Raw genomic sequence first — 16,791 nt, forward strand, 5'->3', positions numbered from 1 at the left:
ATCTGATTGTTTTATCTTCACACATCTTTTTTTTTATAATCCAAAATGGTATTACTAATTATGGTCATGCACATGCAAATGTACTCTAACAGTTACATGTGTGATCATACGCAAGCACACATGCATGCACATGTGCACACACATACACACACACACACACACACACACACACACACACACACATACACTCTTGTCTCTACCATGCTTTCACTGCAGACTTTTCCATTCATTTGGTCCTAGGCTATTTCTCGCCAGAAAAGAGATTTGAAAATATTGCCTCTAACCTAACAGAGGACCATAGGGAGAGGAAGGGGGAAAGAGAGCTGGGGAGAGTGAGAGACACAAATCATGAAAGACTATTGAATACTGAAAATTAACCATGGACTGAAGAGGGAGGGAGGGGAGGGGGTGATGGTCATGGTGGGGGGCACTTGTGGGGAGAAGCACTGAGTGTATTATGGAAGCCAATTTGAAAATAATCTATTTTTTAAAATTCTTAAAACGATAAAAAAAAAAAAAAGAAAATATCTTTGCTACAAGCTTCTATCTGCTTCCCACAATGTGTTCCTGGGAATAAAAGTTCTGGAATATGTCACTGGGGCTCGGAGAGCAAGGAGTGCAGGTGAAAGCAGTGTCAGAGACCGAGCACCCTAAATCTATTTCTCAGAAAGTCATGAGAGATTTCAGGACACCAAAGACTTGGAGGCATCCTGAACTAAAATGAGAAAAAGCAAAAGCAGTTTAATTTGTTTAATAAACTCAATTGTGCATGAGCCAATCTTTTTGTTCCTTGAACTTTTGCTGACACCTCCTAGAACTTGTTTCCCTTAACCTGAGCTGGGTTGATCTGACCCGTGAGAGACAGGAGAGGAGAGAAGAGCCAGCTCTGGGATCCTACAGAGAAAACAATGGGGGGTCCGAGGGGTGGGGAATGAATGCATTCGGTAAGCAGAACCCCACTCTGCTCACCCACCTGGCCTGTTGGAGCTCTGGAATATGGGCAAACAGAAATGCCCATGAACTACATCCCAGAAAGAAAACACATGTTAATAATACTGTCTTCGATCAACAGAAAAGGGTCCCTAGTGCTGGCATGAGGGGCCCCACGGCACGGGCATTTTTATCCGAGACAGAACCAGTTAGTGCAGAGGCACTGGGTGGGTCGCCACAGTGGCAGGCTGTGAGTATTCTCTCAAGAGCCAGTTGTTCTGGAACAGTCCTGCCCAGACTTTCCTTCGTGCTCCGGGACGGGAGCAGCCGGGTGCCTGCTGCCTGCCAGACTGGCGTGACCAGGAAGGCAGGCGCGGTGTCGTGGTGTGAAGGCCTTGATTGATTTCCCATGGATGTCTGTCTAGGAAGGCAGGAGGAAAAGAGACCAAGAAAGACAGACCGCCCACTGAAAATAGCAACGTGTTTCCTAGGCCGGTGCCAGGAACGTGCGCTTTCCTGCCCTCCGCCTGCAGCTGCAGACTGCCCAGGGCGGAGCGTGCATTGCAGCGGCTTCGGCTGCGTGATTCCTCCCTGTGACTTGAGACTGGCTAAACGACAGGGCCTCCCCTGCAGGGAGCCCACAGAGATGAAGCTCCTATGGGAAGGGGCCGTGAGTTTAGCTTGAGATCAATATAGGTAGATGGACCCACTGCATCTTTTGAAGAGCGCCGCCTTAGCAGTCAGGACCCCTGGGTTCTAGATGTGGCCCTGACATGACCTTAACTAGCGGTGCGAGCTGCATCACTGAAGCAGTTTATCTAGACTCTCAGGACGTCAGTGTCCTAATTCATTCATTTAAAAATATTTGCTGGGTAGCACAATATATACAAGAGACATGGGGAAGGGAGGTTCCAAGGGGTACAAAGGATGACCAAATATTTTTCCACATTCATGGAAAATCTGGAGAGTGATTTATTGTATTGTATTGTATTGTATTGTATTGTATTGTATTTTTTTAAGGGGCACCTGGGTGGCTCAGTTGGTTAAGTGTCCGACTTCGGCTCAGGTCATGATCTCGCAGTCTGTGAGTTCAAGCCCTGTGTTGGGCCCTGTGCTGACAACTCGGAGCCTGCAGCCTGCTTCAGATTGTGTGTCTCCGTCTCTCTCTGCCCCTCCCCTCATTGTGCTCTGTCTCTTTCTCAAAAGTAAATAAACCTTAAAATAAATAAAACATTTTTAAAGGTTTATTTATTTTGAGAGAGAGAGAGAAAGCACGAGTGGGAGGAGGGGCAGAGACAGAAGGGACAGAGGACCCCAGGTCGGCTCTGCCCTGGGGGCACAGAGCCCAGAGTCAGATGCTCAACTGACTGAGCCACTTAGGCAATGTGATAGTGATTTTTTTATATAAGTAGGTAAAATAAAAGGCAAAAAGTAAGAAATGGCCAAAGGAAAAGACAACAAAATTGCTATGAAAGTCCCACTGAGAGACAGAGAGACCCACGGAAGGACAGAGAGGGAGACGCAGAGAGGGAGATACCCCTGCGCCAATGGGGTGGGGAGAATAGCTTCTGAAGGAGGCAGCGTTTCCCTTGGATCTTGAAAGCTGGGCGTGCTTTGCTTTCACAAAGACAGGGAGTTGGCATTGTTTAAATGGGGATTGCGGTAGTAAAGCCAAAACAGGCTTTTGTACATTTCAGTGTTTTTCAGCTCTTCCTCTTGCTTCATGGCGCCTGCCACAATGGTATTTCACACCCTCTTCATTTCTCAGCGAGTTTTTCACAGGAAGCTCTAACCCGCTCTCTGGCCTCCGCTCTAGCCCTGGTCTCATCCATTCCCCAGTTGCTGGATGACCCTTCTAGTACATGTAGTACATCTTTGATGTGGCTTGAATCTCCTCATCAGATCCTGTTACCAGAGCATGGGTCCCAAATATTCAGCCAGGTATATGTGGCCCTTCATGATGAGCCCTCCCTTTCCCTTCCAGCTGACCTCCCACTATCCCCTCATCTGGAGTTGAGTCACCCCAAGTTATGTAAAGCTCCCCCACACGTGCTGTGCTGTTTCACACTTGTTTGGTCTTCGGGACACTCTTCCATTTGTCTGGGCTGCTTTCCCCTTTGCTCCGCTTGGGGAGCTCCTGGCTAATCTCTCTTTAAACCTCCCTGTGAGGACCCCCCCACCCTCCCCAGGCTGAGACACTTCATTTAACTTGTCCATGCCAAGCCCCCTACTGAAATGATCGATCCTCAAGGGCAGAAATGTCATCCTACTCCCATACTCATGTTTTTATTTCTGGATTCCAGCTCAGTTTCTTAGAAGGTTCTTAATAGGTCTTTGTTAAAAGGAAGAAAGAATGAAGGTACGTTTGGATTCTAGTCAGGTTGATGTGCAGGGGAGTCTAGGAGATGATTCTTAGAGATGGAGGGTCAGACCATGGAAGACCTTCAGAGCTGAGCGAGGAGGTTTTGATTTGCATTAACAGACATCTTTACTATGAGGGACTTGGACCACGATGAGATCATTCCTCTTCCCTCAGCACTAAACTTCTGTGCACATATGAATGTAGCTACTGTAGTTTCTTTTCTTTACATTTCAAGAGTTCCTAAGATTATAGGAAAATGTGCCGCTTTTTCTTGCCTACATCTACAAGGAATATGTGTTTTCCCTCAAAGCATACTTTGGTGGAGTTATGGACTTTTCCTTGCTCAGGAATTTTTATTTTGTTTTTGTTTTACTTTGCAAAAATCAAAGGAAAGATGTCAGCGATGTTGAAATAACAAATAACTCCTTGCCGTACGGATATTCTATTAAATGGATCTTTCACTGAAACTGCCTGGCTGCGCCCTGTAGCCCCTTAATAACCAGCATCGTGAGGCTGTGTTTGAGGAATTTCAGGCCGGATTGAACACATCCGTCCCCATGTGCCAGAAGGAGCTGATGCAGTCAGCTTTTGTTACCGCTCGGGCTCGCCCTCTAATTTCTTTTTCTAAGTTTTAAACATTTGGAGGAAACCAGTTTCATAAACAATAGATAGCAATGGAGATATCAAGTAGTGTATTGGTTCAAAAATAAATATATTTTAGACTAACTGGGTTTTAAGAAATGACTCAAGCTAGGGGCACCTGGGTGGCTCAGTCCATTATGCGTTGGACTTTGACTCAGGTCATGATCTTGGGGTCTGTGGGTTCGAGCCCCACATTGGGCTCTGTGCTGACAGCTCAGAGCCTGGAGCCTACTTCGGACTATGTGTCTCCTACTCTCTCACCCCTTCCCCCTTACACCCTGTCTCTCTGTCTCTTTCTCAAAAATAAACAACCAAAAAAAAAAAAAGGAAATGGGGTACCTGGGGGCTCAGTCAGTTAAGCATCTGACTTCAGCTCAGGTCATGATCTCAGAGCTCACAAGGTTCAAGCCCTGCATCAGGCTGTGTGCTGACAGCTCAGAGCCTGGAGCCTGCTTGGAATTCTGTGTCTCCCTCTCTCTCTGCCCTCCCCCATGCATTCTCTCTCTCTCTCTCTCTCTCTCTGTCTCTCTCTCAAAAATAGATAAACATTAAAAAATTTAAAAAAGAAAGGCTGAAGTTGGAGAGATGGCATGATTGCGTTTTAGTATTGGCTAATTAGGAAATGGAAGAGAAGACACTGGCCGCGGAATTGTCGAGCAGTGTTCTCATTTGCTTTGCTGAAAGCACCCTTTGCTGGGGAGAGAACGGACTTCGGAGACCAGCTCACGGGGTTCTGGTCCCGGCTTTTCATTTTCTCACTGTGTGACCATGGGCGAGTTATTCAACCTCTTCATGAATTACTTTTCTTATATGTAAAATGGAAATAATTTCTTTTATGGCTATTACAGAAAATAGTTTATTTTCCGGGAGTCTTATAAGGATTAAATACATGAGTTAATCTTACAGGCCTGTTACAGGGTTAAATAGGTTAATACACTGAGAACAATGCATGTGACCTAGAAAAAGCTGCTGAAGTGTTAAACTTCTAGTATTTACAGATAGTGTCCAGATATATTCAAAAGGTGTAATACTCATTTTGTCTGCTGATTTCTGGCTTTTGATTTGCATCAAATGCTTGAAAAGCTGGTTCCATTAAAGATTTATTTCATGGTAACATAAGTAGACCAGTTAGACCTACAAGGGGACATTACCACATCTTTGGGGACTTGGTCATTTGTGGAGTCTGAGAAATGAGGATGACACCAGTACATCTATAAGAATCTCAAAAGAGCTGTGAGGGAAGGATGCCTTGTAAATCTTTAGCCAAAAAAAAAAAAGTGTTTATAAAGGAAATTGAATACTTTGTAACAGAATCAATTCTTTCTAGTGGTCTAGGAGCTCAATGCCTGAGAATGTATTGAATGTCTTTTTTTTTTCCAATCAAGACAGTAAAACTGAAGCTGCCATCCAGAGTTGAAGTAAAATTCAGCCATTCGTTCATTCAGTTAACAGATTTTTGAGCACCTGCTATGTCCCAAGCATAGTCCTAAGAAATGGGAAGACAGGCGTTTGAGAACGAGACCCAGACTGAGTATGGAACCTCCATGCAGAGAAAGGGGAGAGTGAGGATCTGCTGGAGTTTGGGGTTCTCCCCTGGCAAGCCCAGCTTGTTTTTTAATAAATCCCACTCCTTGGGCTACCTCGTTCCAAATAATGACAACATTATTAGATGCTAGCACTTAGCCTTGCAAGGAACCCCAGATACCATTGAATTTAATGGCCTCATCTTACAAAGAAGCTCAGAGGGTTTAAGTGACTTACAGACCCCATGTCTCCATCTATTTTTTTCTCAAAATTTAAGTATGAAAAATTTCAAGCACACACAAAGTTGAAAGAATTTAGAGTGAGCACCCATGTACCCTGAACTAAGGTTTCTACTATTATGTGTATGAGTGTGTGTATATTTTTAAACAAAGTTCTCTTGGGCTTTGTTGTTGTTGTTGTTTTTAATGTTTATTTACTTCTGAGAGACAGAGAGAAAGAGAGTGTGAGCAGGGGCTGGACAGAGAGAGGGAGACACAGAATCCAAAGCAGGCTCCAGGCTCTGAGCTGTCAGCACAGAGCTCAACACAGGGCTCAAACTCATGAGCTATGAGATCATGACCTGAAGTCCACCGCCCAACTGACTGAGCCCCCCAGGTGCCCACGTCTTGGGCTTTGTTGATTGTAAGCCTAAAAAACTGTCTTATGGTCCACTAATGGGTAGAATTCTTCTTCTGGTTGAAGTCAGTTAACCTTTTTCTTCTCACTTTACTAACAGAACAAAAGGAAACTCAAGGTTAGAGGAAGCAGACAGGAGTCCTAGATTTATAATAAACGTTTCAGTTTAATATTGGACTTAGTTGAATGTTTGAGCAACTCTTTTATGCAGACAACAGGCTACATGGTTTTAGAAATATAAAGTAATAGGGGTGCCTGGGTGGCTCAGTTGGATTGAGTGTCTGACTCTTGATTTCAGCTCAGGTCACGGTCTCACGGTTCATGGGATCAAGCCCAGCATCGGGCTCCATGCTGATGGTGCACAGAGCTTGCTTCTGATTCTCTCTCTTCCTTCCTCTCCACTCCTGCCCAGCTCATGCTCTCTCTCTGTCTCTCTCAAAATAAATAAACTTAAAAAAAGAAATATAAAGTAATGTAAGTTATGGTTTACAGTTTTAGAGATCTTATCATCTACACAGAGAGAAGAGAATCCATCAGCTGATTTGCCGTTAAGTAAATTGGACAATAAAACAAGCAGTATCAAATAATTGATATTAGAATATTCCTACTGTTGATACTTCCCTTATAAGATTTATGTTTCTAAATACTTTCATATTTTTCTTACATTTCAAATGTCTCATGCACGGGGTAAATCAGGTCTGCGGGAAAGAGAAAGTGTAAATTTGAGGAGTAGCAGATAGGCAGGCTGGAATAAATAACAAAAGACTGAACTGAAGAACCAACCTATCACATGGGTGTCTAAGAACCACTGAGTGATTCTGAACAGAGAGAAGGCTGCCATCACGCAGTCATCTCTGAGCTTTGCACGTTGTATGTGGTGGTGTCTGAGGAAGGACTGGTGGTTCTATGGGGAAGATCTTGGAAGGAGGGGGTCTTCAGTGAGAAGGAAGTGGCAAATGGCCTTGTGTGAGAAGGGTGGCGCTTGGAATGGAAGGAATGGGTATGAGAAGTTGCAATGCAAAAACGTGTGTGTGGGGGTGGGGGTGAACAGACATTCGAGATGCAAGGGGAGGGAGGAGAAAAGACAGCCCAGTAGTGCCCTCCAGCTGCTTCCACCTGCCCAGGGGAGGTGCCTTTCTTCCCTTCTCAACTCCGTCTTAAGTGACAGCACATTTGTAGCTTGAAATCCACCATAGCAGATGGATTTACACCTCCAATAACAGCAAACTCTGCAATTCAGAGCATCTTATTTTTCCGGAAAGTCAATATACCTGCGCACCATGGGGTGAAACCGCAGTTTTGAATTTGGGTGACTGTTGATTGAGTAGAGATTCTGGAGAAGATACTTGGGTAGGACCTGTTGAGATTACTGTAAAACCTGGAACAGCCTGACGATGTGGGTGGATTCCATCTGTAAATGCCATTCGCTATCTTTTTGGTAGAGACTATAAAAATGTTGGTCAGTGAATTTTATTACATCGTTTCAGAGTTGAAACAATAGATGAAATGTCCTGAAGACATGTTTTGCTTATTAGTGTCATTTCATTACAGATACCTTGAAAACTCAATTATTTTTTCAGTAAAGTGTGTGCCATGTTAATACAGTTTCTTATGGGTCAGAGAGTAGCTAAGCCACAAAACAAAATGCTGATTCAGCTGAGAATTCACATTAATATGAGTTCCCGTTATCAGGGAGAACTGTGGGGAAGGAAATGTGTGCTGTGACGCCAGATGGAAAGCAGAGTCAGGTTACAGAATGTCATAAATGTCATCTCCTAACCTGAACTCTTAGAATGGAAGATCTTTTACTTCCTTTGAGAGATATTATTTTTAAAATGGAAACAATTTAGCTATTCAGCACGTTTGTAAGATAAATTCAGCACAATTTGTAAGCATCACTAGAGTACAATCCGTGGGGGTTGGGGTGGTGTTTAGTGTGAAATCATGTGAGCAACCTGTTCAGTGAAACTACATCGCAAAGCAGCATTGCTGCATGATCCCAATTTTGTGTTAAAAGAATTCTGAAGTGCCTGGCTGACTCAATCGGTTGAGCGACCAACTTCAGCTCAGGTCGTGATCTTGCAGTTCATGGGTTCGGGTCCCGTGTCAGGCTCCGTGCTGACAGCTTGCTCAGAGCCTGGAGTTTGTTTTGGATTCTGTGTCTCCTTCTCTGTCTGTTCCTACCCCGTTCATGCTCTCTCTGTGTCTCTCAATAATAAATAAATGTAAAAAAAAATCCTATCTCTACTTATTCAAAGGGTGAGGGAGTAAAATGTTTCAAAGAGCTACTTCTCTTTGCTGGGATTACGGGTTGCTATTTGCTTATTCCTGTTGTGTACCCATTTTTGCTGCAGAATCGTTAGAGCTAAGAAAAACATCTTAATAAAATAAAAGATGCGTTCTCGTTATGCCCAGTTGAAGGCAGTGCGGCAAGCAACTTGACCATTCACGTGTTTTACAGGGTATCCCAGGAGCGAAGGGAGAACGAGGAGAAAGAGTAAGTATCCTTTGGCTCTGATTATCCCGCACCACTGGCTGCACACCTGTCATCGCCCCAAAGCCCGATAAAGGAAGACCATTTACTGTCGGGATTATTCATTGCTCTTATTTCATTCCCTCTCTGCTCCCTCTCCTCAACTCACTGGACTGTGAGCACATTGTCAGGTGGCAAAACACCCTGAGGGCATCAAGAGGGGGGTTTCTGGTTGCATATCTGCTCCCATTCAGCTAGATGACCTCAGGCCCCCTTCTTTAAAAATCAGATGGACAGAATCAAACTCCTCTTAACTCCAGAGTGGATTTGACGACAAACTTCTGTAATGGATGTACAAAGGCTTCAGAAAAACAAAAGCTCTATACAAATGCCAGGTAGTAGAACAGGCTTGTGTCTTCTTCAACGGGCCAGTATTTGCACCCAATGGCAGACATGAATCACCGAACTGGCTGTGCCATGGAAGTCAGTTTATTTAGGGATCGTCTCTCTCTTTTGGGAAATTGTGCAGCTGCTGATAGAATTGTGCCTGATAGAATCGTGCTGCGTAGTAGAAACAGCAGCAGCCTTGGCCTCATCCAGTTACCTCTGTGAAGCCTTGGGCAATGCATTTCACTCCGTTCATCTATAAAATGGGTTTAAGGTCTTTCCTTTGAGTTATTATTAATTTTAATAAGCCACTGCCTGAGAAAGTGCTATATTTTATAAGCTCTAAAGAGCTATAAAGGAGGCATTAAACATATATGGGTTTGTTTCAAAACTGTTAAATTATTTTAGAATCTGGGACCAGAAATACATACTTGAGCCTTTACATTTAATGAAGACTCCCAGAAACCTCACACCAGGAATGTCAAATTGCATGACCTTCTCCGCACATGGTGGTCAGTCCTGTCTGTTGCGGGAGCCACAGGGGTGTCGCCATGTGGCGGGGCTTGGGGCTGAGAGTCAGGAGGATGCTTCCTTCTCCTCCAGGGCGATCTGCAGTCTCAGGCCATGGTCCGAGCAGTGGCGCGGCAGGTGTGCGAGCAGCTCATCCAGAGTAAGTGCGACGTGTCGGATGCTGTTCCCTTTTACTTGTCCAGCTGGGGATCTGCCCCTCCCAGGAGGTAGGGATGCAGGAGAACACCTCCAAAGCTTTGTCTTGGCACAGATGGGTAAGGTTACAGCCGGCCATAACTGACCCATTTAAGACATCGTTACAGATCACCCTCGAGTTGTGTGTGGATGTCACCAATACCTAATTCCTCTGTGGGTTCTATGCAAGAGCTCTCCTTTTGCCTGTATAGATCTGACTTGACCACCCCAATCGCATCTTTGATTCTTTCTTCATCTTCCAATGGATAGATTTTTTTTTTCTCAAGTACTCAGCTCCTGAAATCCGCCAGACTAAGGAATCAGAAGCTGCTTTCAAAAAGATGCTTCATGGCGTTGATTTCTATCAACTCACTAGATTTAAATCAACGCCTCCTTTTTGTCCTTTTCTTTCAATTGGCCTAAGGTCCTTCACTTTATTCTGTAGCATTTATGTAAATATAATGTAATAATGCCCCTACACACACACGGGGGTGGCCTTCATGTGTCGTTTTTGACATGACACTTGTGCTCACACCAAAAATTACACTGGAACATGCTTTTTATGATGCCTGACCCATTTCTTCATTTTCAACTTGAACTTTCCCACAGCCCAGTATTCCAGTAACTGATTCGTGTTCATTCTCTTGAACAAAGAACACACCCACCTGTTTTGTGTTCCCCCAGGCCATTGATGTTTTGTCTCAGTCATCTAACCTGAGGGTTACGAGTGTGGGGCCTTCCCTTTGCCAATAATCTGTTGGATTCCGGGAAGATCTAAGACCCTGTAGAGATGAAACCCAGCCATCTCTGGCTCTGCTCTGCTGTCGAGCCCCCCGCTCTGGTAGCATACTCCCCTCTATTAGCTGAGCCCTGAAAGGTTACCTTTTTTTTTAACCCAAGCATGTCTGGGAGTCCTCTAATCACCCAAGTAGGCCTTATGGCTGGGTCTCAAATTCCATCTGTAGTAGATAAACCCAGATCTCATCTTTGGGAAGGCGTGGAGTTAGGGTCCACATCGGCCTGGGACAGTTTACATTAAGACATAAATCATGCAAACCACGCACAAATATACAGTCTTCAGGTAAAGCAGTAATGCTTCCTATATTTTAACTTGATTTCGTTTTATATATTGCCCAAACTAAATGTGTGTGTGAGAGAGCTTACTGGTTTTAAATTTAAATTTAAATTATTTAAATTAAATTAAATTTATTTATTTTGAGAAAGAGTAGGGGGTGCAAAGGTGGGAGGGGCAGAGAAAGAGGGAGAGAAAGAGAACCCCAAGCAGGCTCCTCACTGTCAATACGGAAGCCCAACGTGGGACTCGAACTCACAAATCATGAGATCATGACCTGAGCCGAGATCTAGAGTTGCATGCCTTACCCACTGAGCCACCTAGATGCCCTGAGAATTTACCAGTTTTATTTTTTTTATTTTTTTCTATGTTTTTTATTTATTTTTGAGAGACAGAGAGAGGCAGCGCGAGCAGGGGAGGGTCACAGAGAGAGGGAGGTACAGAATCAGAAGCAGGCTCCAGGCTTTGAACTAGCTGTCAGCACAGAGCCCAACGCCGGGCTCTAACCCATTAACCATGAGATCATGACCTGAACTGAAGCCAGACACTTAACCGACTGAGCCACCCAGGCGCCCCGAATTTACCAGTTTTAAATGAAACTATTAAAGTTTAATGCCAAAATAAGCTCATTAAAAACACAATAAATTGTAAAAGCCACATGGAAAATTAAGTGGAACATGTCCAAAGGTAACCTGGGCCTTGGATTATTTTATAGATTTCTCATTTCATGTATACAGTAAATGAGCAGGTAATTACTTTAAGGAAGCCTAAGGGTTAAATCCAAATAGGACCTCCTGACCACTACATGTGGAAGGTTTCACAATAGTTGCTGTCGTGTTCCACTGTAGAATAAAAATCTTATAAGAATATATGATTATTTAAGACATGTTCTACAAATGGAGAGTTCAAAATTGAGTTTTCGCCCGTGGGAATTCTCAGATCCTTGTGAATGACTTCGAGGAAATGAAAGCCAGCAGGGAGTTATACAAGAAAGCTGAAATAAGTCTATGGAATTGAAGGCCCGGCCTCTCGGTGCGGTTGTGAGAGAAGAAATAGGAAAGACCGCTGCCACTTTACCATCAGGCCCCGACGCGCCCGGGGCTGTTTCTGGCACCCGGCCGGCTTCCTCGTGCCACTGCAGACTCCGCCGGGCTCCTTGTTTCATCGCTTAGGTTTCTCCTCAAAGCATCATTCATCAGTTAGCTTCTAATTATAATAAAACCATCAGTTATCTGGTTCTGAGTCCAGAGCTGATCAGAAGAATGACTAGGAAAGGTTGTGTGGGGAACTGTGTGAGATCAAAGTGATGATAGCTAGAGACATGGTGGAAGATGGCCCCTTGTGAAAGGATGAAGGGGGAAAAGCAGCTGCGGAAATGTCTACCCTGCCCAGACAGTCGTGCGCACACCTGCAGGTGGCCCCAGGAAGCCAATCCCAGCTGTGGCTCATGGTCCTGTGCTTAAGAACGCATTGAACATATCCCAGAAATAACCCCTCTAAAAATGGTTACTATTCTTTATTTAGATTTGAATGTTTGAAAAGGGATAGATTTTCATCTAGAAAATTCACTTATGGGGGAAATCCTATCTTCTGATCCTATCTTCTGCATGAAGCATTATGGTATCAAGCACTGTATGAATCAATACTTCTGATTATTAAGACACATTCTTTCAGGGGCATCCAACTCTTGATTTTGGCTCAGGTCATGATCTCATGGTTCGTGGGTTCACGCCCCACATCAGCCTCTGTGCTGACAGCCTGCTTGGTGTTCTCTCTCTCTCCCCCTCGCTCTCTGCCCCTCGCCCATTCACGCTCGCTCACTTGCTGTCAAAATAAATAAACTTAAAAATAAACTTTAAAAAAATACATTCTTCCAGGCATAACTGAGTTAAGGGATTATAGGAGAAAGTGCCAGATTTTTTTTTTATTTTAATAAAGCTCGTGGGAGTTTCTGCAGCTGGGACCAAGTAAAGGTTCCTGCAAGAAAGCTTGGCGACGAAGACACGCATTGAAATAGAACACTTGTCTGGGGATTTGTGAGCAAGAGGGTGGAGCAGGTTTTGTGGGTTTGGAGAAAAGACAAACAAATTGGGGGGAGTTGTTGCTAGAGAAAAGGGGCAGCTGGGTGAGGGTTTGAGGGTCAGATAAATGTTGGGGGCGAAGATCAAATTTATGACTTCTGCCCAATGCTGTTTACCGAGATGCTGCTGTGAGCTGTAGAATTCCAAACACTTGAGATGTGACTTGAATACGGTCCAGCTGTTCGTATCATCCAGAGTAAAATGTAATAAGTTTTAAGTTGGAGATCAACATATTTCAGAGGGGCGTGCTTCTCCTCTTGTGGTTGTCGAATGGAATTGTTCAGAGCCTTGACAAATGGCACTGCTCGTCCCCCCTTTCTGTGTGTGACCGTTCGTTGAGTGCTGTCTTTCCCTTTGTGTCTCAGGTCACATGGCCAGATACACAGCCATCCTCAACCAGATTCCCAGCCAATCCTCATCAATCCGGACCATCCAGGGACCTCCTGGGGAGCCTGGCAGACCGGGCTCCCCTGGAGCGCCTGGTGAGCAAGGACCCCCAGGGACCCCAGGCTTCCCCGGAAATGCAGGCGTGCCAGGGACCCCGGGAGAAAGAGGTAAGCTGGGCCACTTCTCTCACTGCAGTGCCGCCGAGGTGTGTACAGTGAATGAGGGCACCAGCGGTGCACACACAATGGCGAAGTCCACAGTGATGAATGTGAGTGAGTTCCACCCCATCTATTCTCTAGCTTCTGACTGATCTACTCCCAAGACTGAGAAAGTCGAGTCATCTACAAAGGATTGCGTCAAAAGCCATATCTGTTCATATGAAAAAGGAGGATCAGGACCCCCAACTCACCTCTAAGAGGCTTTTGAGCTAATGAGAGAAAAGTATCCCCTCCTAGATGGAGGAATTAGGAACAGGGGACCCTTCCAGGTGGAAGAATTAGAAAACGATGCCCTCCTCTGGACAGATGTGACATCACACATATGTCATAGTAAGCTTAGAGCTCACTTCCTAGGGCTGGTGCTTTTTTTGTGCAGTGCCCATACTGGGCAACAGTTGGTGACAGCCCTCAGGTAAGTCATGAGTCATATCAACATATGATTTACATATGTCTTTGTAGACCATGCCAGCTATAAACTTCAGATGAAAATACTGTTTGTGGTTCGTCTTTCTATAATATAAGGCAGCATTTTATTTAATAGTTTCATGGGCCAATCTTTTGTCTTTCCTACTAAAGTTTCTTGAAAATAAAAATCCTACTTAGCCTTTGCTGTTATCCTCTACAGGTTTTAGCAGCATTATGTAATACAGTGATAAGATTTTGGCTCAATTTCACCCAATTCTATAATTGGCCAATGTCTCCCACTCCAGAAGCAGATTAAAGAGACGTGGGAAGTTGGGGTTACATATTAACCACAAAGAAAGTGATGGAGGGAAAGACAACTGATACAAGTATTTTCAAAGACAATTTTATAGAATGTAGATCTGGGGGAGGGGGAGCGCCTGGGTGGCTCAGTCAGTTAAGCATATGACTTCGGCTTAAGTCATGATCTCTCAGTTCATGGGTTCGAGCCCCACATTAGGCTCTGTGCTGACAGCTCAGAGCCTGGCGCCTGCTTCAGATTCTATGTCTCCCTCTCTGTTCCTCTCCTGCTCACACTCTCTCTCTCTCTCTCTCTCTCTCTCTCTCTCTCTCTCTCTCTCTCTCTCAATAAATAAATAAATAAATAAATAAACAAACAAACAAACATTTATAAAAAACTTAAAAAAAAGAATGTAGATCTGGGGGAAAAGCTAACTATTCGCTATTTGCCCTGTGAATCCTATTCCTTTTGTGAGATAGGTAGGAAATATTCCTTTTATAACATCAGAGATGGAAAATGCAGATGATAAGGTTGGTACTTTATGTTCATTCTCTATCCATGCCAACAGGCCACGTGCATTCCTGCCTCTGCACTTTCATATGCATTGTTCCCCACTTTGGAAATGTCCGTTGCATTCCCTGTCTTGGGCATGTCTTACTCTTAGTTCAAGGCTCAGCTTCACTTCTGTTGCAGGAATGAAGTTTTTGTCAATCGCCCCAGACCACAAATGCCTTCACCCCCTGAGCACCTGATGTACCAACTGTCTCTTGCACCCATTTGAGCACTCATCAGGTGGAGGTGAACAGCTGGATTGCCAAGAACAGGGTCAGGTCTAAATTGTATTGCACAGAAGTCCTCACTCAGTAGTTGTCACGCTAATGGGAACCCAGCTCTGGTGTTCCTTTCTGGAGGTTTCTGCCTGTGCCAGGGCACTAAGTCAGCAGCTGAAGGGAAGGGCACGGTTCCCTCGCAGCACACAGAGGATCTGGCAGCCAGGAAGGTGGCCACCTTGGTCTGCCGGGCACCCTCTGACAGTGTCGGTGATGGATCAGCTGTGACTCAGGGGGCACAGAGCCAGCAGCTGAGTCACTCTCAGCAAGTCACAAGTTGTGTTTGTTCTTTTTGGAAGTCCTGTTCTTGTTCTTGCCAGACTGAGTCTTTCCTGCCCTGCAAGAGGACGTGAATACTTAGACTGGAGGAAAGTCCCCCAGGAGTTCTCAAGCAGTGGCCCAGACAACCTTTGAAATATGAATTTCCATAATGTAATTGTCTTACCTACTTGTAGATATACAGGTATTCCTCAAGAGTGTAGAAAACAAAGCAAAATCTTGTCCTGCATTTCACAAATACCTAGAACATGACAGTAGGGCAAGAAAGTGAGAAATGTGCTTTGCGCATGAGGGAAGGTGATTTTGGCTCATCACCAATTGCGGGTCATGGTTTGGGGTTTAAGGTCGGCATTTATTAATCAATGCCCGAGAGACTTTTTATTTCTAGCAAAGTGTTTTAATCCTGCGGATTTGTTGCTGCAAGGAAGACAATGATTTTTTTTTTATCTTGTGGTTCAAATGTCCAGAAAGTATTGAGAGACAAACATCTACCTTTCCACTAACTCAAAACAACACAATTTTAAAACTGAAGACACTTCAGCCATCTTTTCTAACACTCTCATTTTGTGTAAAAGAAAGCATATGAAGATATTGAAGCCCAAAGAGTCTTGAAATCAGCCCAACATCAGGATTGGAAAGAAAACCCAGACACCATGGGTTGGTTTTTTTATTGTTTCTTGCTATATAAAATATGATTATCGTGATACTCTCTACAATATAATTTTAAAGGGACACTATGTTATAGTAGTAAAAATAAGTATCATTACTCTGCAGTGTATTTAGACAAATACTAAACTACAAAATCAAGACAAAAGAAAATCTGGCTATTGAGTACTCTGGCCTGGCCTTTAAGTGAATCTCACTTTCTACTGACACATCCCTCTGCATCTTACATGAGTCTTTCTAAAAGAAATTCACCACTCCATTGACTTTGCTATTTTTTCAGTAGAAGTTCTCCATCTGATTTTGTTATGCCCAGATTTGTAATATCGTCCCCCAAAGCCAGAAACTGCCAGGGAGACCGAGTCATGCATGCAAAAGCAAAGGGCTTTATTATTACGGGCTTATAAACTCAGGCTCACAGACTTCACCAATGCAGTGGATCCATGTGGAGAGCCTCGAACAAAGGTGGGGTAGGGCCTTTATGGGTTTGGGAAGGGGGAGTTACAGGAAATTGTGACATAGGTATAGTGATCCAATCACTATCCCCTATCAATACTGGCAGTAACTTTAACCATACATTGATACTTTTGGTGGGAGCCAATCACAACATTTAGAGTATTGACCAATCACAGAGTGGGCCCAGGGCCCTCCCTTAGGGCGTGACTAGCCTTCTAGGCCTGCCCTTAGAAATGTTAAAGGTGTTAGCTGGCCTTTCCTGATTGGGTGTTACAAGGATGATCCCTCCTTCCTTGGGCAACGTGTGCCCTTCTATTGTCTAATGAATCTGAGAAGCTGAATTCAGACCTGCGTCCTTACAATTTCTCTATTATGATTTTTCAAAAGTTCTTTAAGTCAGCTCTATGCTCAACATGAGGCTGAGATGAAGAGTCCCATGCTCT

General features: G+C 44.2%; 1 protein-coding gene across 1 annotated transcript in view; it reads left to right on the forward strand.

Moving 5' to 3' along the window:
* COL14A1 (collagen type XIV alpha 1 chain) overlaps positions 1-16,791 on the forward strand; it is a 172,580-nt gene that overhangs the window by 137,220 nt on the left and 18,569 nt on the right. Inside the window, exons 39-41 of the mRNA XM_029923320.1 lie at positions 8,556-8,591; positions 9,558-9,624; positions 13,178-13,366. Of these exons, the coding sequence (XP_029779180.1) occupies positions 8,556-8,591; positions 9,558-9,624; positions 13,178-13,366 (292 nt within the window). The remainder of the gene's footprint in view (positions 1-8,555; positions 8,592-9,557; positions 9,625-13,177; positions 13,367-16,791) is intronic.

Source organism: Suricata suricatta, chromosome 15 (genome assembly GCF_006229205.1).
Source record: "Suricata suricatta isolate VVHF042 chromosome 15, meerkat_22Aug2017_6uvM2_HiC, whole genome shotgun sequence".
Taxonomy (NCBI): domain Eukaryota; kingdom Metazoa; phylum Chordata; class Mammalia; order Carnivora; family Herpestidae; genus Suricata; species Suricata suricatta.